The 24,607-nt window shown below is 36.5% G+C and overlaps 1 protein-coding gene across 3 annotated transcripts in view; it reads right to left on the bottom strand.

The window, feature by feature from the left end:
- LOC130245501 (BTB/POZ domain-containing protein kctd15) overlaps positions 1 to 24,607 on the bottom strand; it is a 63,586-nt gene continuing 38,979 nt past the window's right edge. For all 3 annotated transcript variants that reach the window (XM_056478203.1, XM_056478202.1, XM_056478200.1), the window contains exons 4-5: positions 18,141 to 18,446; positions 1 to 5,135 (exon numbers count right to left, since the gene is read on the bottom strand). In XM_056478203.1, the coding sequence (XP_056334178.1) occupies positions 4,977 to 5,135; positions 18,141 to 18,446 (465 nt within the window). In that variant the 3' untranslated portion in view covers positions 1 to 4,976. The remainder of the gene's footprint in view (positions 5,136 to 18,140; positions 18,447 to 24,607) is intronic.

Genomic DNA, 24,607 nt, shown 5'->3' with positions numbered 1-24,607 from the left:
TCAGGTGAATATTATGCCTTTTTTATTATAGCAAATATGCAAGTAAATAAAAAAGAAGACACTGTAAATAAACACATGCCCTTTAATACCACAGTCTAATTATTAACACATTAAATAATGACAATTTTCACCTTGGTAGACATTTTGAAATGCTGAGGATTTTTTTTTGTTAGTCATTTGTATGTACAGATCATATTGCTTTGCTTATTGTCAGTCTTGTATTAAAACAGTGTCGCGTTCTCTAGTTTTGGGGTCTGTTTATAAAGAGAAACTCAATTATTATACAAATAACTGTACATAGAACCAGCCTGATCAACAACATGGAGAGTAAGTTAACATATGAAGATGGTTCAGACTCACTAAAGCTGGGTTTCACCACAGAATGGAATTAATTATAATGGTAAATGCAACTCTGTCACAATTCTGACTTTCCACTCACATGTGCAGGGGTATATATTACAATCATGTAAAATAAGGGTGACAATTGCAAGATGTGGGCATCTAACTCAAAATCCTAAGAAAAAAATTGAGAAAATGTTGAAATATTTCTTAATTAAAGCCTATAAACAATTGCGAAACATAAAAATATTAACATTTTTCACAAATAAAACGTCAGAATTAGGACAAACCTTTTTGCAAATGTAAAATGTAAAATAAAAGTCAGCATTGCAAAACCTACATTTATATCTTGCTATTTAGATGTTGTTTAATCTCGCTATTTTAGAGAGAAATGTCAGAGTTATGAGTTTTTTTTTTTATAATTGAAAGTGTACAATTGTGAGACAGTCGATATACTCACAAATGCATAAAATTTAAATAAAATTGAGGGGAAAAAGATTTCATTCTTATACCAAATTTATATATCTCACAATTTGGAGAAATGTCACTATTGTGAGATATAGAAAGCCAACATTTGGAATACACTTTTCTTCAGAATTAGTTAGATTTGGGCTTAATATTATCTTGCAATTCTAACAATAAAGTCGAAAATCTGAATTCAATTCTCACACTTCTGACTTTCACACACAGTGTAGGTTATATTTTACAATAACCTAAATGTGTCAGATAAATCAGAGTTGGGGGTGTTTAATTAAAATTTGTCAGAAATAAAACTTTAATTTTGAAAAAAGTGAAAAATGTGAAATATTTCTTAAAGCAATCGCAGAACAAAACCTTTTCAGAAAAATGTCAGAGTTTGGACAAACCTTTACTTTTCAGCATTGCAAAATCTTCACTTATATCTCGCAATTTTAGAGCTAAATGTCAGAGTTATGATTGTACAAAACAATCAATTGTATGAAATGTGAGAGCCAATAAACTTACAAATGCAAGAAAATAAAATAAAAGTTGAGGTGGAAAAAAAAGACTAAATTCCACCACAGGCTCATTCTGAAAACATACCCCTGTATACATTTCTGGAGATCATGTATTATGTAGCCAGAAGTACGTTTGGCTGTATTTCAACTTTAAAATGAACGCTAGGGGGCGATATGACATTGTTTCTTTTCGCGATTACCAGCTGACCGCTTATCACCGTATGGACGTGAGGGATGGCTGACGTGAAACTGACATTTCGACATATTGTCGAGATGCCAAAGCACAAGTTTTTTGAAACACCCAGGTCCCTTGACTAAAGTGTTTCGAAACACCAGGTCACATGACTAAAGCAATTCAAAGCATCGGTCGATTTCAGAAACATTTCGAGACCTGGCGAATTTGCATTTGACTAACAGGGTTAGAAAATCTCATGCAGCCTAGTGGGCTGCGCGTGTGCACACAGTAACTGTGCTGCAAATGGCCAGAGTTTGAATCTCGACTTATACAAATATTCTGAACACGATGTATTTTAATAATGTTACTTTTTATGACCAAAACAAGACAGATTTATTCCCAAAGTGTTCATTTGATGGTCAAATGTTAAAACAAAAAACACATTACAGGAACAGAGCATTTAAAACTAACATCTCTAGCTGCATCACCCTGGATTCAAACCCATTATCGCCGCATGCTAGTCTGGAATTCCCACCGCTCCACTAAGTCACTTGAAACCTCAATGCTACAGCATGGGGTTTAATACCTCAATTTGCTAAACTGCTTGTTTGCTGAAGCTGTTCCAGAGCAATACATAAATAATGACCACTAGGTGTCACTGTAGAGACAGGTTTCGAAATGTTTCGACACATTCGCTTCGACTGTTTCAGTGTTTCGTGAAGCCTCGCTTCGCCCACCACTAATGGATGGCTTTTCCACTGTTACCAGCTCTTCCAGTAGCTCATCGTGTAAGTCTGTGAACTGGAGATGCAGAGCGGAGTTGATCATGGCGACGGAGTTGAGAACGGTTCCAGAAAACAGGTAAGCCAAAAAATAAAACAAACAAGTAAATAACAGTGTGAGAATGTGGTAAAAATCAGGTGAATTGTCTTTGTCTTGATGTCTTTTGAAAACACTATCGGTTAGGTTTAGGGAAGGGGGTGGTGAGTTGGATCAGTCGGTCAGTCGACAGCAGCTTCTGGTGGCAACAGCAGGCGCGAATGGCACTGGCGAGAGTAATTTGAGATCTGAAAAAGTGTACACAGCAGCCTCTTGTGGATTCACGAAAACAAAAACTGGAAGAAAAAGTAGCTCCTGGGACATATTTGGCGCTCTCAAGAAATGTATACAGGGGTAAGTAACCAGAATAAGCCTGGGTCCAAATTCTGAATAGACTTTTTTCCCTCAGAATTGTTAGAATTGGACAATATTATTTAGCAATTTTAACAACAAGTCAAAATTCTGAACCCAATTCTGATATTTATACCTTACAATCAGAGAAAAAACATCAAGAAACTGAAGTTGCAAGACAGAACTTCTGACCCTTGTAATCAAACTGAAATAAAAGAAATAAAAGTACTGTTGTGAACTCAATGTCTGTGTTTAAATCACAGTTCTGAGGAAAACATTTCTGCCATTTATAAGAGCGTATATAACATGATTATCAAAACAACGATCTAATCATTTCCACATTTTAAAGCAGAAAAAAGTCAGAATTGTGAGATAAAAATGACTTTTTTTGTTTAAAAACCTCAAAGTCTGTGTTAAACTCGCAGTTCTGAGACAAACATTTCTATAAATTATAAATAAAATAAAAAAGAAATCAACTTTGAGTGGGAAAAGTCAGAATTGTGAGCTTAAAATGCAATGTTTTTTGTTCATCCTGTGCTAATGATCAACTTGTGAACGGGTTTTGCTCAGAGCTGAACTGGACATGAGTGTGTGTTGTTCTCTCCTGTAAATGTGGATATTTGAGCTGTCAAGACTCTTGTGTGTGTGTGTGTGTGTATGAGAGAGATTTTGTAAAAGTGCTGCTGAAGATTTTCTGTATGTCTGAACAGATGAGGAAAAGCTGATGCATGCGCACGCACGCACGCACAGATAAAGTGGGCTAATGAATATCCATTATTCATCCTCAAAGTTGGTGCGTCTCCTCATTCTGTCAGTCTCATCCTGACTCTATTAAACACACACCGGATTCACACACACACTGTAAGTGCAAATCAATATAATTATCAACACTAAAGATCTCTCCAGTCGCTGCTCTAAACAGTTTGTTCGTTAAACATCAGACTTTCTCTATACAGCCCAAAAATTTGTTTTGTTCCAGCACAAATATTGAATCATTCTGAAATCTGACATGAAGCCTCGCTTTCTGGATGAAAAAGAAATCAAAGTTGACTTTATGCTTTAAAAAGAAGACACTTTTAATATTTGTAAAATATTTTCCAAGTGCTGTTTAACAGAGCAAGGACATTTTGCACAGTACAGGGTTCAACGCTAAGGATCTTTTCTACTGGCCCAATCAGATTTTTACTTACTCTGCCAGCTATTATGATTAGAAATGTATTGAATAAAATCATTTCAGCGCTAAACAGCACTTGGGAAACATTTCAATAATTTTGTCTTCAATATATACAGTTGAAGTCAGAGTTATTAGCCCCCCTGTTTATTTTTTTCCCCCAATTTCTGTTTAACAGAGAGATTTTTTCAGCACATGTCTAATCATAATAGTTTTAATAACTCATCTCTAATAACTGATTTATTTTCTCTTTGCCATGATGACAGTAAATATATTAGACTAGATATTCTTCAAGACACTTCTATACAGCTTAAAGTGACATTTAAAGGCTTAACTAGGTTAATTAGGTTAACTAGGCAGGTTAGGGTAATTAGGCAAGTTATTGTATAATGATGGTTTGTTCTGTAGACTATTGAAAACAAATATAGCTTAAAGGGGCTAATAATTTTGACCTTAAAATGGCTTTTAAAAAATTAAAAACTGCTTTTATTCTAGCCGAAATAAAACAAATAAGACTTTCTCCAGAAGAAAAAACATTATCAGACATACTGTGAAAATTTTCTTGCTCTGTTAAACATCATTAGGGAAATATTTAAAAAGGAAAAATTCGAAGGGGACTAATAATTCTGACTTCAGCTGTGTGTATATATATATATATATCTCAAGTCATTTTAAAGGAATGTTCAGATGTTTGTACTTGAAAATAAGATAAAACCCGCTTTTGATCAGAGCTCTGGGGATGTGAAATGTTTGCAGATCTGCCTGATTATGGTCCGTCTCTGTGCACAAACACACATTAATGAGCCGTTTATTTTCTTCTGACGGTTTTGTCCTGGCAGCTCCAGAGTTTCTCAAAGTTTCTCCTTCATTCTTCATGTAATAAAAGAAAAACACAAAGTTGTGCTGCACTCAGACATCACGGCTCTAGACGTGAAAAAGTCCAACTTTAGAAACAACAAGGTTGAAATGAGAAGAGAAAAAAAACACACACTGCACCTAGGGGGCGTGGCCTTATTCTGTATGCGTGAAGGCATCCTCTGATTGGTGGAGTGGGCGGAGCCGGAAGTTCTTTGGGCTGTTTTATTTTCTTTTTTCAGAGTACATTCCCCGTTTGAGTCTGTGTGTGTGTATGTGTAGCCGAGGTCTAGTCCAGCGGCTCCTGCTTTATCCTGATGGGTGTGTTTGTGTTGTGACTCCGCCGATCTTCACGACACAGAACATATTCACTGAACTGAGACGAGTCCACGCCACCACCGCATGACGCCGCCACGCTGAAACCCTTCTGGAAGAGACGCTCCAGCACCTGAAACACACACACATACCACATCACACATCAAAAAGACTAAATATAACTACTATTATACAGAATAATATGTTAATATATCATAAACTAATGTAATGTAATACAATATATTATACTAATTATAATAATAAAACAAAAGTCAGAATTATTCCCCCTCCTGTGATATTTTAAAATTATTTCCAAAATGATGTTTAACAGAATTTTTCACAGTATTTGTTATAATATTTTTTCTTCTGGAGAAAGTCGTATTTGCTTTATTTCAGCTACAATAAAAGCAGTTTTTAATTTTTTAAAGCCATTAAGGTCAATATTATTAGCCCCCTAAAACAATATTAGTTTTGGATTGTCTATAGCAGTGGTTCTCAAACTTTTTTCACCAGGAACCACCTTAAAAAAAAAAAAAATTGTCCCTCCAAGTAACACCATAATGACTGGCATTGAAATACAGTAGCGTAGTAGGCCTAATTAAGCAGCTACAGCAGGAAATCAGCTTCAAATGATAGAATGAATAACAAACATCAGAAAATTAACAGGTTTAGTCTACACTGTAAAAAAACTCCAGACTTTCACAACGTTACTGTATTTTATCACAGTAAATCACATTAGTATCACTTTACTGGATTTAACTGTAAACATTCACAGTAATGTGTTGTATTCAGAATTTTAATGTGAAGTTAATCAAAATAGCATGATTACAGCAAATTACTGTAAAAAGGCTTTAACTTCTGCATGTTAGTTACAGGAATTTAAACTCTTCTTATTTCATTCAACATAGACATTAATACAAATGAACGTTTATGCTAGTGTTGGCACTTTTTTGAGATTTAGAAATAACAGAATGTTATTGCAGCCCCAAAAACTATTTGGTAACATCTTCAAAAATAACTTGAAAGAAAATCATCCTGTTTTGAAACGACATGAATGTCTTGTAAGTTTTCATTTTTGGGTGCACTGCACCTTTCATTTATTTCATAACGTTAACATGGAAATATAAAATACTTTTTAATGAACATAACTGTGCTCAGCCAAAAATGTAATAAACTGGAACAAAAGTAATTGAAAAATTAAAAAATTATTTGATTCAAATTTTTTATTTTAAATAACAAAAACTAAAATCACCAGAAAACAAAAACGAATAAAGACTTGTTTATTTATATTCAGAAACCAGATAGGCAGACGCATTTACGAAAACGCAATTCTGTCACACACAGGCTGGCCTACTATAGGATATTATTTTTTTCCACTTAATAATGTTATAAAAGGTATTTTCTTGTGATAACAGGATTTTGTTTATACATATTCGTCTTTTCGTTTTTGTTTTCTGGTGATTTTAGTTTTTGTTATTCAAAATAAAAAATGAAAATCAAATCATTTTTTAATTTAGTTTTTCCTTTTTTCATCATGAAAATGAAAGAGTCGTTTTTTTTATTTTTTGTTTTAAAATTCAAAAAGAAAAATAAAAAAAATCCTTTGAATTTCAATTTTCGTTTTTTAATTTTAAAACGAAAATCAAAAAACGACTCGTTTTTCATTTTTCAATATCTGTTTCTAAAATGAAAATCCAATGACCAAAAGATGCACTGACCAAAAACCCACTCAAATCCAAAATTGTTAACTTTCGCTCGTCTTCAAATCGAGTGAATAGAACCTGATCTGGGAACAGTGTGTAAGAATGGGTTTTAACCACAGCGGTTCGAACTGTAGTTCTGCCAAATGACTAAAGAGTTATCAGTATGTTAATAAAAAACTGTACATTTCTAGTCAAACCATTCTTCTGCAATCTTATACTAAAAACAGAAATAAGGGCAGTATTAATATTGATAATATTGATAATGTTGATATTATGTGATTGTATTGTATTACTATATGGAGCAATTAAGTGTTGATGTTAAATCAAAAGTAATTCAAATACTTGATAATGAGATGTTTTAATGACAATAATTCTCTATGGTTACAACTGAATTAATTACAAAATAACTGTATAAAATAATAACATATGGAATGATAAAACATGATATAAATTGTACCCAGCTTAAATGTAAAATTAAGTTACCAGAGGTAGAAGGAGAGACACAGGGGGAGGGAGAGAGAGACAAAGAGAGCAGGCCCAGAAGTTAGCCTGATTGCAGTACAGTCAGAGAAGATAGACTCCAGAGGAGGAGAGGAGCAGAGCAGGAAAGCAGATTAGGAAAACACAGGACAGGAAAAGAGCCAGAGCAGCGTTTTACCACCTATTTTGTATCTTTCTTGACCATGTGACTTAAGCCCAAATACTGAGACATTCAAACTGACCAATCAACATGTGACCACATCGTAAAACCCCCAAAGTCCACACACCAGGCCCTGATCTGATCAGTATCTGCCTTTGGAGTCAGTATGGACCTTCTTGAGGTGATTTTGCCTTATAAACAAATGCATATGATCATTGTCATTCCTACAAGTGTCTTTATCACTACGCAGCGTGTCCATCAGTCAGCACCGATACATGAATGGACTAATTCAGGTTGCATAGGAAGGGCAATGGTCGACGCATAGCTTTAATGAAAAGGAAGTGAATGCGGCCGTTTTTATTTTAATTTTAATGTGCTTTCAAGCTAAAAGCGAAAGCATAATTCTACTAAACAGCTCTTGCAATTATATGACATTTGAGATCCGCTCTTTGATACTACCTTCACTATAGAAAGATTAGAAATATGGGAAAATAAACAGTATGATAGCGGATTTGTAAAACACAGGAAATTTGTAAAACACAGGAGATTTGTAAAACACAGGAAATCCCAGCAAAAAACGGGAGGGTTAAATATGGATTAAATGCATCAATACACTGCTTGACCAGTTCACACGTGATTTAATCATTCATACGTGTGGCAATAGCCTACCATGACTTGGTGCGACTGAGATCACATCTTAAGTGAACTGTGGAGTTTGAGTTAACTGCACACAGAGACTAACTTTTGGCTTGCTTCCACTGACTGGTACGGTACGGTTCGGTTCAGGTCACCTTTATCAGGCTTGCGTTTCCACTAACAAGGGTACCCTTTTGGTGGGCGTGGTGTATGACAGAAAGTTTCAGTCGACGTCATTCTCGCTCAAGGAAATGTCTACAGTAAAGCTGTATGGGTCACTTATACATCATATGAGAAGCACTTCTCATAAAACAGATGCTTTACACACATAAATACTTGTGTATAAATGTTTATTACTAACTTTTCTATGAACATGAGTTGATTATAACTGCAGATCAATGACAGTGCGAAACAGCCTACTGTAACGTCTGTAATTATATTAAATAACTAAATAAATGAACATATATAAACACATACAGCCCCTTACAGTCTCCAATATGTTACCAACTACAGAAGAACTACATATAGCAGACATTTCGCCCGTATTTAGGTTCAAAAACAACACAAAATATAGCCTACAGTCAGTGAAAACCTCTCATCTGTGTCTGTAATCATCAGCAGCACATGTAGCCTCTGTTAGACAGTAATTCCATCATTCCCAGTTCATATTAGTCCAAAAGGTGAAGATATTAAGTTAGTTAATCATGGCATTTTGTTCATGTTTGCTGAATAATAATGTGCTCCTTTTTTCCGGCTTCTCCTTTGTTTCTTCGCGCTTCACTCTCGTGTTTGTCAGTTTCTGACAGGATCGGGTTTCAAAAGCACGTCAATAATCAAGCGCAGGTTATTATCATCAGCTCAAGAAGTTTGTTATTTCAGATATAATGTTAGACGCGTGTGAGCGCTAGCAAGAAAGCGAACCCGCTCGCGCCTCAGACTGGCTCGTAAAAAACTACGGGGCACAGGGTAAATCTGCTCTTCTTCTTGGCTTTGTGGCTGTTCATCAAGACGATGACAAGGTTTGTTTGAGCCCGGGTCGACCATGGCTCGTTATTATATGTATAAATAATTCTGCTGTAATCTCTCGCTGTGTATTTTAAACATGGCAGGTTTTTTGTTTTCATTCTGGCTTGTTGCGTAAGCGAATGACGCCTCTCTGTAAACCAATAGAGTTCAGCTGCGCATGTGGCTCCGCCTTTTGGTACGGTACGGTTCGGTACGCTTTTTGACAGTGGAAAACGGCCATAAAAGCGTTCCAAACTGAACCGTACCGTACCACTTAGTGGAAACGGGCCATTTAATTCTAGCTCCAAACTTCAAGCATAGCTAAGCGCGTCAAAGGGTTAGCGATTCCTCTGCATACCACTACACGGAATCCTGCATACCACAAAAAGCTGCCTACTATACAGGGATTCAACACGCAGCTGTGATTCGCCAACGAGGCTGGGTCAGTTGGCATTTCTCTGTGGAGTTTGCATGTTCTCTCCGTGTTGGTGTGGGTTTCCTCTGCGTGCTCCAGTTTCCCCCACAGTCCAAACACATGCGCTATAGGGGAATTGGGTAAGCTAAATTGTCTGTATTGTATGTGTGTATGTCTTGGTCCTCCAGGTTGGGGGTTGAGCGTTGGGTTAATGACCCACCTTATAAAAATGAGATGTTACGAATCACCAATATGGTGCGGCTAAATATCAAGTTCGATATAAAACGGCCCTGGGAGTGAGCAAGTAAGGGAATATGGCTGCTGTTTAGAGCTTGACAGCAGCCTCTGTTAAATCTGAATCACACACACACACACACACACGCACGCACACACACACACACACATGATAATATTAATGATGTGATGTCACACGTGCAGCAGGGAAGAGTTTCTGACTCCTGGCAAAGACAATGAAGAGCAGACACATGCAGACGTGATCAGGACAGGTGAAACACACACACACACACATGCAAGCGTAAGAGAATGTGTGCATGTGCAAGTGAGTGTGTTTGTGTGTGTGAGAAAGAGTGCTTGCATGTGTGTTTTTGAGTGTGTGTGGCAAGTGTGTTCATTTGTGTGTGTTGGTGTTTGCACATGTATGTTTGAGAGTGAGCTTCTGTGCACATGTTGCTGTGTGTCTTTGTATGTGTGTGTCTTTGTTTGTTTGTGTGTGTGCGTATATGCTTGAGAGTGAGTGCGCATGCATGCGAGTGTTGTGTGCTTCTAAGTGTGTGCGTGTGCATGTGAGGGTTGTTTGTGTGTGTGTGTGTTTGTGCACTTGCTTGCATGCATGTTTGTGTGCTTGAGACTGAGTGTTTGTGTATTTGCGTGTGCGTTTTTGCATGCGTGTGTATGTGCATGTGTGTTTGTGTGAATGTGTAATTAAGAGCGAGTGTGTGTATGTGTTTGCATGCCTGTGTGTTTGAGAGTGAGCATGTGTGTGTGTGTGTGTGTGTGTGTGCGTGTGTGTTTTCATGGGTGTGCGTTTGCTTGCATGTGTGTTTGAGTGTACACTCGTGTAGTGTTGTTGTGTGTTTGTATCTGTTGTGAGCATGAATGTGTGCATGGGAACGCGTGTCTGTGTGTGTGTGTGTGTGTCTCTGTCAGTGTGATGGAGCGTCAGTGGTGTTAATGTTGATTCTGCTCCTCCATCACTGTGAGATATGGACAGATCTGGACAGCTCCAGCTTTGGGACAGTGCAAGTTTGTGTGTGTGTGTGTGTGTGTGTGTGTGTTTCCTCAATCTGTTCCTCTCTCCGTCTTCATTCCTCTGCTTTCTCTCTCTCGGTGTCTGCTGGTGTGTTTCTCTAAGAGCTGACAGTGGACTTTAATAGTTCTCACTGCAGAAACATCTTGATTTTAACATCTTTTATAGCTAGTTTTGCATTAGAAGCACATACACAAATCGGCCACTTTATTAGGTACACCTGTCCAACTGCTCGTTAACGCAAATTTGCAATCAGCCAATCGCATGGCACATGGTCAAGACGATCTGCTGCAGTTGAAAGCAAGCATCAGAATGGGGAAGAAAGGGGATTTAAGTGACTTTGAACGTGGCATGGTTGTCGGTGCCAGACGGGCTGCTCTGAGTTATTCAGAAACTGCTGATCTACTGGGATTTTCACGCACAACCATCTCTAGGGTTTACAGAGAATGGTCTGACAAAGAGGAAATATCCAGTGAGCGGCAGTTCTGTGGGCGCAAATGCCTTGTAGATGCCAGAGGTCAGAGGAGAATGGCCAGACTGGTTCCAGCTGATAGAAAGGCAACAGTAACTCAAATAAGCACTCGTTACAACCGAGGTCTGCAGAAGAGCATCTCTGAACACACAACACGTCCAACCTTGAGGCGGATGGGCAACAGCAGCAGAAGATCACACTGGGTGCCACTTCATTCACATTATGGATGTGCAGCTGACAAATCTGCAGCGACTGCGTGATGCTATCATGTCAATATGGAGGAAAATCTCAGTCTTACTACATTATTGAATCTATGCCACGAAGGATTAAGGCAGTTCTGAAGGCTAAAAGAGGTCTAACCTGGTACTAGTAAGGTGTACCTAATAAAGTGGCCGCTGAGTGTATATCTGACAGTGGAGTGAGAAAGTATTGTTCACAGTATTTACAGTTATATTTGTCTTCTTTGTTTGTTTTAGTTTGATTTGTAAATATATGTAAAAAAATATATATTAAAATTCCAAAGTGATGTTTAAGAGACCAAGAACATGTTCACAGTATTTCCTATAATATTTAATATCTTCTGAGAAATGAAAATTCTTAATTGGAAGAAAAGGTTTTATTACTTTTAATTTGTTTAGATTAAAATATTCTATGAATTCTACACTGTAAAAAACACAGCGCTCAGCATAACTGAGTAAACCTCCTTTTAAAAATGAATATGTTTCTCCATTTCTCAGTGAATATAGGCAATGCATTTCGGTGCAACAGATTTAATAAACACATATATTTATTAAAATAATATTTTAGTCACCAAACATGTTGAGAAATTGAAAGATAATACAATCAAACTCAAATCAATTACAACCTACAAAATTTCAACTCAATTTTTCCCTTTTTTTTTGCTTCTCTTGATTTTTCCTTTTTAAATTTGTATCTAATATTTTTCTATAACATATAAATTTGGCTGTACTCATTTTAGAGCGTTATCGTAAGTTATTTTGTTAGATGAGCTCCAGATTTGGCTTCAGTACTGACTAATCTAATGCATATGCACAGATATTGTAGAGCTTCCTATTGAAAATATGAATTTAGAAGAGAGAGTTGTGAGGGGTGTACTAATATATGCTGAGCACTGTAAAGTCATAACAACAAATGTTTTTATGTTACTTTAATTTATCTTAATAAGTTAATAAGTTTAACTTAATATTTTTTGTAAGTTGAGACAACTCAAATATTATTTGATTCAACTAAATTTAAAGCAGTAAGATTTTTTTTTACAGCGTAATAACTCATTTTTTTTAGTCTTTGCCTTGATGGCAGTATATAATATTTAAAGGGGTGGTCCAGAAAGTAATTTTAAGGCTTGGTTGTGTTTATAAGATGCAAAGCAATGTGTGCTCATGTTTGAACTTGAAGGAAATTTTTTATATAATATTTTTGATATTATTTTTATTATAAATCTCACTTTGGTTATACACAGCTTCTCAGCTAACATGAAAACGACTGATATATTTCCTAGTTCCTCTGAAAGGCCCGCCCTCAAGAGGTTCGTGGATCGGCTCCACTGTACTGCGTGCGTTGTCTCTCTGTGTGTGTTTGTAGTCCACTTAGAATCCAACATGGAAATCATTTGTGTTTGTTATTGACATTGATTGTTTTGAAACTCAAATGGCACTTAAATGCCTGTGTTTTAATTTCTGTAATAAATTTCAGCATTTCCTGATTAATCATGATTAATTACAAAAAAAAGTGTGATTAATTACGTACATTTTTAAAATCATTTGACAACCCTAATTTTAAACTGTATACGAGAATGCATGAGTGCATTAAAAAGCGTCTACTCTCTCGATCACTCCTATTTATAGTATTATATTACGTATTTACTGCAGTCTGCTGAACGGAGATGCACTTATTTAGTGAAGAACTAGAAACCCAGCTTCATCCATTCTCAGAAATAATGGCGCTTTATAAAAGAAAGTGAGTTTGAGCGAGCAAACACAGAGAGGGCAGACAGAGACACACACACTGCAAACACACTCAAAATGTTGTGTTAGTTGATGCAGCCAATTAATTATATTGCAAGCCATTTAGAAATCTATAAAAGAAGCATAAAGGGGTTGAGGCTGTTTGAGAAACTGTAAGTACGGTATTAAAAAATGCAATACGTGTATTTGAAGCGCTCTGGGCGCTGTTACGTTGGAGTCTTCTTTAAAAGGGGAAGAGCTGTGTCTTAAAAAGAAGAAACCTGTAAATTATGCATTTCATTTTCTAGCCGCTCTTTTCTTTTCTTCTCGCTTTTTGTTTTTCGGGGAGTGAAGAACTTATGGCTGCGCTTGAGAAGGCTTATAGTTTCGTTGTTTTTAAGGAAAAGGTGTGTATTAATGCGTGTTACGGATTGGTTATACACTGAAAAAATGATTCATTGGATTTACAAATAGGTTAACTATTTTTTGGGGGGGATAAATTTAAACACTGAGCCTCACAGCAAGAAGGTCACTGGTTCGAGCCTCGGCTGGGTCGGTTGGCATTTCTGTGTGGAGTGTTTCCTCCGGGTGCTCCGGTTTCCCCCACAGTCCAAACACATGCGCTATAGGGGAATTGATGAACTAAATTGGCTGTGGTGTATAAGTGTGTGTGAATGAGTATGTATGGGTGTTTCCCAGTATTGGGTTGCGGCTGGAAGGACATCCACTGTGTAAACCATATTGAGGAATAGTTCATTCCGCTGGTGACCCCTGATAAATAAGAGATTAAGCTGAAGGAAAATCAATGAATAAATGTAGTAATGTTCACTTTAATTTGTTTGTTTAATTTCAGCCTATATACATTTTTTTGCAATCATTTACCTTTAAAAATATTTTGTAAATCCAATTATAACTTATTTTCAGTGTATTTCAGTCGTTGGTTCGTTTAAAATAAATTCTGAGAATGCTTTTTAAAGGTGTACAATTTATTTATTTATTAAATCTGTTCTGGAAATGTTCAAAATGTCCCTTTTATTTATTTTATTTAAAATAAAACCTCTTGGATATGCAGATGTTAAAGGGACAGTTCCCCCCATAATCCTCATTTACTCACACTCGAGTATCATTTCAGCATCGATATCGCCATGTGTGAATCTGCAAGTCACATCGCAGGATCTGCAATGTTGAGTTATGATCATAATTGACCAGAAAACACAGTTTACAACATGTGATTCGTGGAGTCATCAAGTTGAACTCTAATCTAATAATATAAGTCTTTATTTGGATGTGAATTTAAACCATTTGGACCGAAGAAATGAAAATGTTTACTGCTTTAACCAAGATAAATTAGTTTAATTATTTAATCAAGACTATGCATTGTTTTGTTTTTTACATTTGATTATTGAATTTCAATACTTCAACACTGTAAAATAAAACTCAACATGGTTTATGTCAGTTTTATGTTTGTTCTATTGTTTTTACCTGTGGTTTATTTTATTTTCTATGCAGATGCACCCGCCTACAAATGATTCCAGTCAAAATGAGGAATTCATTCAATAATAGGGTCATCTGGTAAAATCATATACAGCTGAGGTCAGTATTATTAGCCTCCCCTGAATTATTAGCCCTCCTGTTTATATTTTTCCCCAATTTCTGTTTAACGGAGAGAATATTTTCTCAACACATTTCTAATCATAATAGTGTTAATAACTCATCTCTAATAACTAATTTATTTTATCTTTACCATGATGACAGTAAATAATATTTCACTAGATATTCTTCAAGACACTATAGCTTAATATAGCTTAAAGGGGCTAATAATATTTGACCTTAAAATGTTTTTTAAAATATTTAAAACTGCTTTTATTCTAGCCAAAATAAAACAAATAAGACTTTCTCCAGAAGAAAAAATATTATTAATAATAATAATAATAATACATTTTATTTATAATGCGCTTTTCTCAGTCCCAAAGCACTAACAGAGATACAAGGCAAACAAAGCAGAACAATAAAAACAGACAAAAAATAAAAAGACCACAATAAAATATGAACGATTCAAACCAATTTGATGATAAAATTAACAAAAATAATCAATCTAAATTAAAAGCAACGGTAAAAAAGGCGAGTCTTAAGAAGTTTCCTAAAACGTTCCAGAGAAACAGGATTCCTGATGCTGATGGGTTGGCCATTCCATAACTTAGGTGCACTGTAGAAGAAGCACGACCACCCATAGTCTTCAGTTTACAGTGTGGCTGTACAACAAGATTGCAGATGAAGAACGAAGACTGTGGGTGGGAGTGGCCAGAGTTACCAGGTCACAGATATAATCAGGTGCTCGCCCATGCACTGCTTTGCATGCTTTTAAAATGAGTCTTAAAATCAATACGTGATTTTACAGGAAGCCAGTGAAGTTGCTGAAGTACAGGACAAAATTTCCTTGCTCTGTTACACATCTTTTGTAAAATATAAAAAAATAAATAAATAAATAAATAAGAGGGGGGTGGGGGTGGGCTAATAATTCTGACTTCAACTGTTTATTGCAGAAAAACAAAATACCGCAATGTCATTTTTTCCTAATATCATGCAACCTTACACTCAAGTGATGAACACAAAAGAAGATATTCTGAAGAATGTTGGGGAAAGGCAGCCATTAACATTCATAATAGAGACAAAAAAAATACTATGGAGGTCAATGGCTGTTTTGTTTTGTTTTTTAACGAGTAAACGATGACAGAATTTTCATTTTTGGCTGAACTGTCCCTTTAAGCAAAAGAAAGTCAATTATTATTATGTTTTTATTTTCTCTTGTAGCAATAATGATCAGAATGTTACTTTAGCACATTCTGAAAGAAAGACTGACATTTTAAAAACTTAAGAACATTATGAGGATGATTTAATAACTAAACAAAAGCTAAGTAAAAGCTTTTTAGAAAGTCAGAGTTGGGACTGTTCGTTTGAGCTTCATCTAAAACTCCACATTTAGAATCCTCTCCATATCTATCTCTTTATCTCTATGCTGACATTATCTTCAGCAGCTCAAACACTCTAATGGCTAATGAACAGACGGCTGCTTCTCACTCAGGGCTGCTGTTTATGCTAATGAGGGAGAGTCACTAGTGGGCGGGGCTTTTCCCCCTCTGATGACACGTACAAAAGGGAAAGTCAATCAAAGTGTTTCTGCAGACTGTTTTGATCAAGTCTGATTTATAATAAATAGAATTAATTCATGTTTACCAATACAGGCTGGGGATATTCACACACTGCTGACACTCAACTGGGTTTAAACCAGAGATGTATAGTAACGAAGTAGAACTACTTCACTACTGTACTTAAGTACTAAAAGGCAGTATCTGTACTTGTAGTATCTGTATCTGTACTGGAGTATTGTTTTTTTCTCCTACTTCCACTTTTACTTAAGTACATATTTTCGATGAGTTTAATACTTTTACTCCGATAGATTTTTTATGAGCTGCATCGTTACTCGTTACTAGAGGTTTCAAAATGGTCGATATCGGTTCAGTAATAGATCATAACGGGTTATTACGTACTGACGTCATTTATCTCCTATGTGCGGTGTCGCAATACTATGGCGAAGGACGGAGGCGCGAGGGCGAGTGAAGGCGGCACAGCACACGAGCCGCTATTTCACTACTACAGAGAAATGTTGTGAGACTCAACTGTTCATCTCCTCTTGGCTGTTAAAGCGATACTTGTGGATCCAGACCTGGGCGTGTATGAGGTGCAAGTTTTCTCCACTGTGTCTATTATAGATTACCTGTGATAACCGCGTATTATACATACATAGACTGTAACCGCGGCTGTTCTTCCCGCCATCAGTGAACAACGCTTTCATTTCTAAAGCCGATAGCAGCCCTTTCTGTTGAGAAGGTGAAGACAATAACCAGTCAAAGGGGTGTAAGACCTCGCCTTTCAGCGTTTAAAAAGCAGGCGGGAGAATATTTACATTAGTTTATTTGCTATAAATGCTCATGCTGTCTTCTGTGCATGAGTTTTGTTTGATACATTCAGAAAGAGTGTTTTCTTTGAGCGGGTCAAATTAAGGGTACAGTTCATATATCTTACTGCTGTATTAAAGGACACAATTTTATTACAAGTAACCATTTAACTGTCACACCAAGAAAAAAACCAATAGAATTTTTTTATTTATTGCATTTCTTAACTCCTAATGTCGCTAGTTAACACAATCAATACATTTTCCCCCAACACATCTCATAATTTCTAAAATATCAGCCTCTACCAAATGGTTGAGATGTTGGTTTATGGTAAAAGTACCAGAATGAATAAATATACTAGAAAAGTATGAAGTTTAAGACCAATTTAATTAAAACATAATCAAAATGAAACATTTTTGAATACTAAATCATAGCCATAAGCCATAAAATATTTCAGATTTTCATTTAACACAGTAATATACACGTTTTCTTTTTTTTTACAATAAAATCAAAATCAAGTGAATTAGAACGTTCGTTTACAGCGTTTACAACCAGTAATTTGTGCTCCGAAAATGGGTTTCAATAGCGTTTTGAGTGGATTATGGACTGTTTTTGTGACACACAACTTTGAAAGGTGTGTGTTAAAGCTGTTATAATCTGTCAGATCTGTGGTTCAAGCGTGAGAGATAAACAGTATTGTAAGTCATGTTTCTTTTCGTTCTGCTTAATGACGTGCCCCCAAAAAAGAGATTTAAAATAAACAAAACAATATGATGTCTTTTGACTGATTTCTTTAATAACTACATTACACAATACTTGTACTTTTACTTTCAGTACTTGAGTAGTAAATTTTGAAATAAACTACTTGCAATACTTAAGTACAAAAAATGTTGACTACTTTAGTACTTCCACTTAAGTATGGTGCTTAAAGAGCACCTCAACTTCTACTCAAGTCACTTTTTGATAGAGCACTTGTACTTTTACTTAAGTCTGGGTCTCTAGTACTTTATACATCTCTGGTTTAAATCCCTTAAAAAGTGATTTCTGCATAATAGGTCTTCTTTAATACAGATCTGCGCATACCTGCACGGAGTTGAGTCTGCAGTATCCGTTCAGTGGGAAGCGGATGACGTGTGTGGGGTCCTGGTTCCAGCCAGCGTTGACCGAGTTGCACATGACGTCTCCGGTCTCGGGGAAGATCTCCTCGATGAGCACCTTCTCTCCACTCAGAGCGATGCGTTCGCCCAGATCGGGGGTCACCCGCACCACCAGGCAGTCGCAGGGCTGAGCCAGACGCCGCTGCTCACGCTCCTGCTTCCAGCGCTCCAGCTCCTTGATCATCGGACTCAGCTGGTAATAGCGCGCCTCCTCGTACAGCAGATTGAAGTCCTGAAGACACACACACACAGATGCTTTAGCAATCATACACAACAGCTTTCGGTACTCATTAAAGATGTACTAAATTGATGGGAAGTGCTACGATGTTGCAAATGATTCTGATTGAAATAAATCTTCGTTTAAAGTTTATATTGATCAAAAAATCCTATACTACACTAAGGCTGTATGGTTCAAGTGACCCAATTCCATTTTTCCATGTGGCACAGATCAGATATGGCCCATGTACATGTAAGCAGGAACACATCACATGGATTCCAATTTACCCAAATCAGATTCAGGCCTTGTTCATATGTGGAAATTTATCCAATATGAATCGGATCTGTGTCTATGTGTCTGTAGTGTAAGCAGGCAGATCGGATTTTCACCTGTCAATGCGAGTCGCGCGTCATTAAATACCATAGCAGACCATAACAGAGTTAAGCCAAGCCTTAAATTTCATACACAAGGACTAAAAAAGCTTTATATTGTCATGTAGCACAAGTATTTAAGCATGTTAACAAGAGAGAGAGAAAGATAAATCTAAATATAAGAACCAATATAAATATAAAACTGTTGCATCAACCTACATCACGTGCATAAATCACGCCATGGATATTACATTAAGATGCCTACTGGTTTAAAAAGGCCTAGATAATAAGAAGATGGCCACAATGAGAACTTTTCTGTCATAAACTTTAGTAATACAACTTGTCAAAACGGATCTTCGCTCACTCATTTTTTCCTGGTCATTGCGCCTTTGCTATGTGGAGTGTAAATGCAGACAATCAGATACGAGTCACTTTATAAAAGAGGATGTAAGCAGGTCAGCAAAACAAAAAAAACAAACTAATCGAATAGTCAATCGGAATTGACCATCAAGATCTGCAATGTAAATAATTAATCATTCAATATTAAAATATTGTAAAATATTTTAATATTTAAATAAATATAAATATTGTTCTTTTGAAGTGTGTATACGACAAAAAATCCTGGAAAAATACTAATGTTTTGTTCTATATAGATGAATTACCATGTTTGAAAACATTCAGGATGCGGTCGCAGAGAGGTGGCAGAAAAAACCGGGAGCACTAGCATTTACAGCGAGGGAATGACATCCGATGTGGTACAGAGTTTGTTGTTGTCTTAGAAATAAGTTATATTGATTAAATATTCTATATATCTTATTTACATAATGCTTTCAGCGTATTATAACAGCTCGTCACCCAGTGATGAGCACAGTTATTCTGCAAAATTGATGTTAAAGTGAGCGGCGTTAGTCTGACAGGTCCATTTGTGATAGCACCCTCCCAATGGATATTGGATAAGACGAAATGACCAAGCATCCAGTCCCAAATATACAACTATCTCATTAAAACTCCAAGTGATTTTACAAGAGAGAAGTTAAAGGTCTACAAGTCTTTGGATGCCAACAATGTTGTTCTGTGTGGTCATGTGCAAGAAATAATGCTCCATGATCACCAGATTCAACACTATGTAGAGCTAAAAACCGAGGTTCTGCTTAGCCAAAGACAAGGAAAAAAGACGGAGCTAACGTTATACAAGGCCTGAGTTATCACCAACAAGCAAAACTACAGCATTCTGACCCTCCGGGTGGTCCGGTTTCCACCACAGTCCAAACACATGCGGTACAGGAGAATTGGGTAGGCTAAATTGTCCATAGTGTATGAGTGTCAATGAGTGTGTATGGATGTTTCCCAGAGATGGGTTGCAGCTGGAAGGGCATCCGCTGCATAAAACATGTGCTGGATAAGTTGGTGGTTCATTCTGCTGTGGTGACCCCGGATTAATAAAGGGACTAAGCTCAAAAGAAAATGAATGGAATGAATGAATGAATAATAATAACAGAGCGTCACAGTGGCTCAGTGGGGAGGATGATCGCCTCACAGCAAGAACGATCACTGATTCGAGTCCCGGCTTTGTCAGTTGGTATTTCTGTGTGGAGTTTGCATGTTCTCCCCTTATTGGTGTGGGTTTCCTCTGGGTGCACTGCGCTCCCCACAGTCCAAACACATGCGCTATAGGTGAATTGACTAAGCTAAATTGGCAGTGTATGAGCGTGTGTGCGTGAGAATGAGAGTGTATGGGTGTTTCCCAGTACTGGGTTACAGCTTGAAGGGCATCCACTGCATAAAACATATGCTGAATAAGTTGGCGATTCATTCCGCTGTGGCGACCCCTGATGAATAAAGGGTCCGAAGGAAAATGAATGAATAAATCTGGGTCGCTTTTTACTATGTACTTACAGCACAAAATAAGTTCAATATACCTCATGTGTTCATATATGTAGCATTGCATAACACTTCTGGAGCTCTTGAAGTGGGATACAGCTAGGGTTAGGGACAGTGTAATTATAAATGTATAAAAATGACAGAAATTAATCATTAAGATGTAATTACAAGCTAATTAAATATATCTATTTTTAATTATGACTACATACGAGTATTGTACTAAATAATTCATAGTAATTAAGGCCACTTATTGTAAAGTGGGACCAAAGTCTGTTATTGTGCATTTTCTATTACACATCCTTGACCCTTATGCACGCTACATATTTATACTTTCTCAATAAAACATGAGCGTTGTATGCCAGGCCCACACTGAAGATTCTATGAGCAATAGTGATGAAAACCACACTAATAAAACACAACGACGAGCCCGTGAGTGTGTGCACGAGTGTGTGTGTGGTGTCAGGATGGCATGTTTCGCTCAGAGGGGCATCAGTGGAGCCCGCAGGCCGCAATGCACACGTTTGGCAGGATCTGGAGCTCCAGGCCTCGGCTTTTCTTCACACACACTGCCAAACGCCGCTCTTCCTCTCGGCAAACTCTTGCCAGGGGTTTTTTCGCCTCGTTTTTAGTTTCGCCTTAATTTCCCACACGTCCAGATGGCGCTGCTCGTGCTCGAATGTTTGCGCTTTTATTCATTAGTTTTTTTTTTCAAATAGCTTCTTCAAAAGTGATACGGTATTACAAATGATCGGTTTTAAATAAACGCTGTGTGTATTTATCAAAGATTCCTAAAAATTACTGTTCTGTCATGGTTTCATTAAAAGATGCACTAAATTAATGAGAGGCTTTACAGATGTTGCAAATGTTTCCACTTCAAACTACTGCGTCTTTGATAAAAACACACTGTAAAAGTACATTTATTTGAAGTATTGCAATATTACAAATGTTTCTGTTTCAAATTATGATGTTCTTATGAAGTGTGTGTTCATCAAAGACGCACTAAAGTGATGGGAAGGGTTACAATGTTACTAAGGATTCAGTTCCAAGCAAATGTTGTACTTTGAGTTTGTATTCAAGTGTGAATCCTAAAAAATACAGTTCTGTCATGGTTATTAAAGACGCACTACATTGATGGGAAGTGTTACTATGTTTACGTTTCTAATTTCGAATTCATTGAAGAGTCCTAAAAAAATACAATTGTTTTGTTCCATAAAGGACGCACTTAATTAGCAAATTTAATTAGCAGTTTTACAAATAATTCAGTTTTAAAAAGTCATTTTGAAGTGTGCATTCATCAAAGAATCCTAAAAAAATACAACTGTTTTTGTTCCATAAAGGACGCACTAAATTAATTTGTAAGTGTTACAATGTTGCAAATGATTCTGCTTCAGATACATGTTGTTCTTTTGAAGTGTGTATACAATCAAGAGTTCTAAAACAATACAGTTCTGTCATGGTTTCATCAAAGACGCACTAAATTGATGGGAAGTGTTCCAATGTTACTAATGTTTCCACTTCAAATAAATATACTGTTAAAGTGTGTTTTCATCAAAGATTTGTTTTTGTTCCATAAAGGACGCACTAAATTAATTGGAAGTGTTACAATGTTACAAATGATTCTGCTTCAGATACATGTTGCTCTTTTGAAGCTCTTTTGACAGTTCTGTCATGGTTTCATCAAAGATGCACTAAATTGATGGGAAGTGTTCCAATGTTACTAATGTTTCCACTTCAAATTCTGAAAATATGTATTCATCAAAAAACAAATCATAAAAAACAAACTTTGCCTTGGTTTCATCAAATATCGTCTTCAAAAGTTATGCAATATTACAAATGATTCAGTTCAAATAATTGTTGCTCTTTCAACATTTGTTTTCATCAGTAAATCTTAAAAAACACAATTGTTTTTGTTTCATAAAAGATGCACTTAATTAGACAATTTAATTAGCAGTTTTACAAATGATTCAGTTTTAAAAAGTCATTTTGAAGTGTGCATTCATCAAAGAATCCTGAAAAATACAATTGTTTTGTTCCATTAGGGATGCGCTAAATTGATTTAGAGTATGACAACGTTACTAATGTTTCTGTTTCAAATAGATGTTGTTTTCATAGTGTGCATTCATCAAAGAATCCTTAAAAAATACTGTTCTGTCGAAGATGCACTAAATTGGTGGGAAGTGTTAGAATTGGGATTGCTATTTTTGTAACCCTTACCACTTCCCTTTGGACCTTACAACCGAGGGTGAAGGGGAAGGGCTTCAAAATGTACCCCTAAGAATTGGAACAGCAGTACAGCACCTGCAAACGTCATCATATGTCATCGCGATCTCTTGCTTCATATGAGATCAGACGATGGCGACTGCTGTAGTTATTCCAGTTGTGATATTTTTTGGTTTTTATCTTCAGGAAATCACTGAAGGCGTAAATCATGTTATCATAATGATCTAATGTAGCAATAAGATCATAACTGTACTGTGTATTTACACAGTGGCCATCTTCATCTATGTAAACACAAGAAAACAACACTAACATTATAGCAGACACTGTAAACAGCTCATTCCCAGACACTAGAGTTTTCTGACAGGGGATTCCAGTGTCGTTGAGTGTCAGAATGTTGTGGGACTGCTGTACAGCAGTTATTATTAGGGGTTATAAATCGCCAAATTTAGTGGTTTTTATTTTAGCGTTTTTTTTTTAAGCATGACGGTAAAACATGAACGCGGTTATGAATGTATAAAAACATGTGCTTTTGTGTTGTCAAAATTTGTTTTAATGACAAAAAAAAACTAATTTGTGGATCTCCTTACTTCCGGGTGCAGTGATTCTGCCGTTGTGGCTGGTGTATTCTGGGAAATTTTCTTACCCCTTGTATTCCAGTGTGGTCCTGAAAAATCTTCATTCAAAGGGGTATTCACCCCTTCCCCTTAGCCCTACGCCTTCAAGCTAAAGAGAATTGGGACACCCCTACCCCTTGACATGAACGCACAAAACGAGGGGTAGGGGTAAGAGGAAGGGCTAAGGGGTAGAACTGGTATTGGGCCTTACAGTGACTATGTTTACATGGACATCAGTAATCAAACTATTTGCCTTAATCTGAATAAGACAATATTATGATGACAGTGTTTACATGAGTTGATTATTGAATGCTCCTTTCATGATCCAGTTTTACATGTTACAGCACATAAATCGATTAACGTCATCATGTCACTGTGTTATCCACATTTCCTCTGGAGTTTCATGTAATGTCGGCTGTTACACACTTAATTTGTCGACTTTATCTGCAGTTTTCATGCAGGAGCCTTTCATGCATGCCCCCTGTGACAAACGAGATACTGAATGCGAGTATGAACTGCTGGAAAGAGTGTTGTTTTAATGGAGTTTGATATCACACGCCGTATGAGAAACACAACATCTCTATTTCGCATTGCAGGTGTTTGTGATCTTTTACTGACTCGACAGTTGCAGAGAATAGTGTTATACAGCCGAGTGTGTACAGACTATCCTATCACAAAATGTGGCAAATCCTACACGACGGTAATAGTTTGATTGCGGTGTTTACATGTCTGTGCTGCACTTCAATAATGCCACTAAAAACAGTATACTCTACATGTGTTAATTCCATTTCTGTTTAATTAGATTATGACTGTATTCAGATTAAGGTCTTCAAAAATCAGTTTACATGGTCGACTCCTAATCAGAGTATTGTCTTAAAATCGGATTATTGGTGTCCATGTAAACGTACTCAATGTTACAAATGTTTGTGTTACTCTCTAGTCTCATAAACTTTATACATTAGCAAATATACAACCAGTATATACAAATAAGTCATTTTCTGTTCAATTATCACATACCGAGTAAAATCCATATTATTTACTGGGGAGTCAGTTATAACAAACATAACTCAAACCAACTGTCATTATACCA

The sequence above is a fragment of the Danio aesculapii genome, chromosome 18, assembly GCF_903798145.1.
Source record: "Danio aesculapii chromosome 18, fDanAes4.1, whole genome shotgun sequence".
Taxonomy (NCBI): Eukaryota; Metazoa; Chordata; class Actinopteri; order Cypriniformes; family Danionidae; genus Danio; species Danio aesculapii.
The sequence above is the reverse complement of the archived record's forward strand: the minus strand, read 5'-3'. Positions and strand labels throughout refer to the sequence as shown.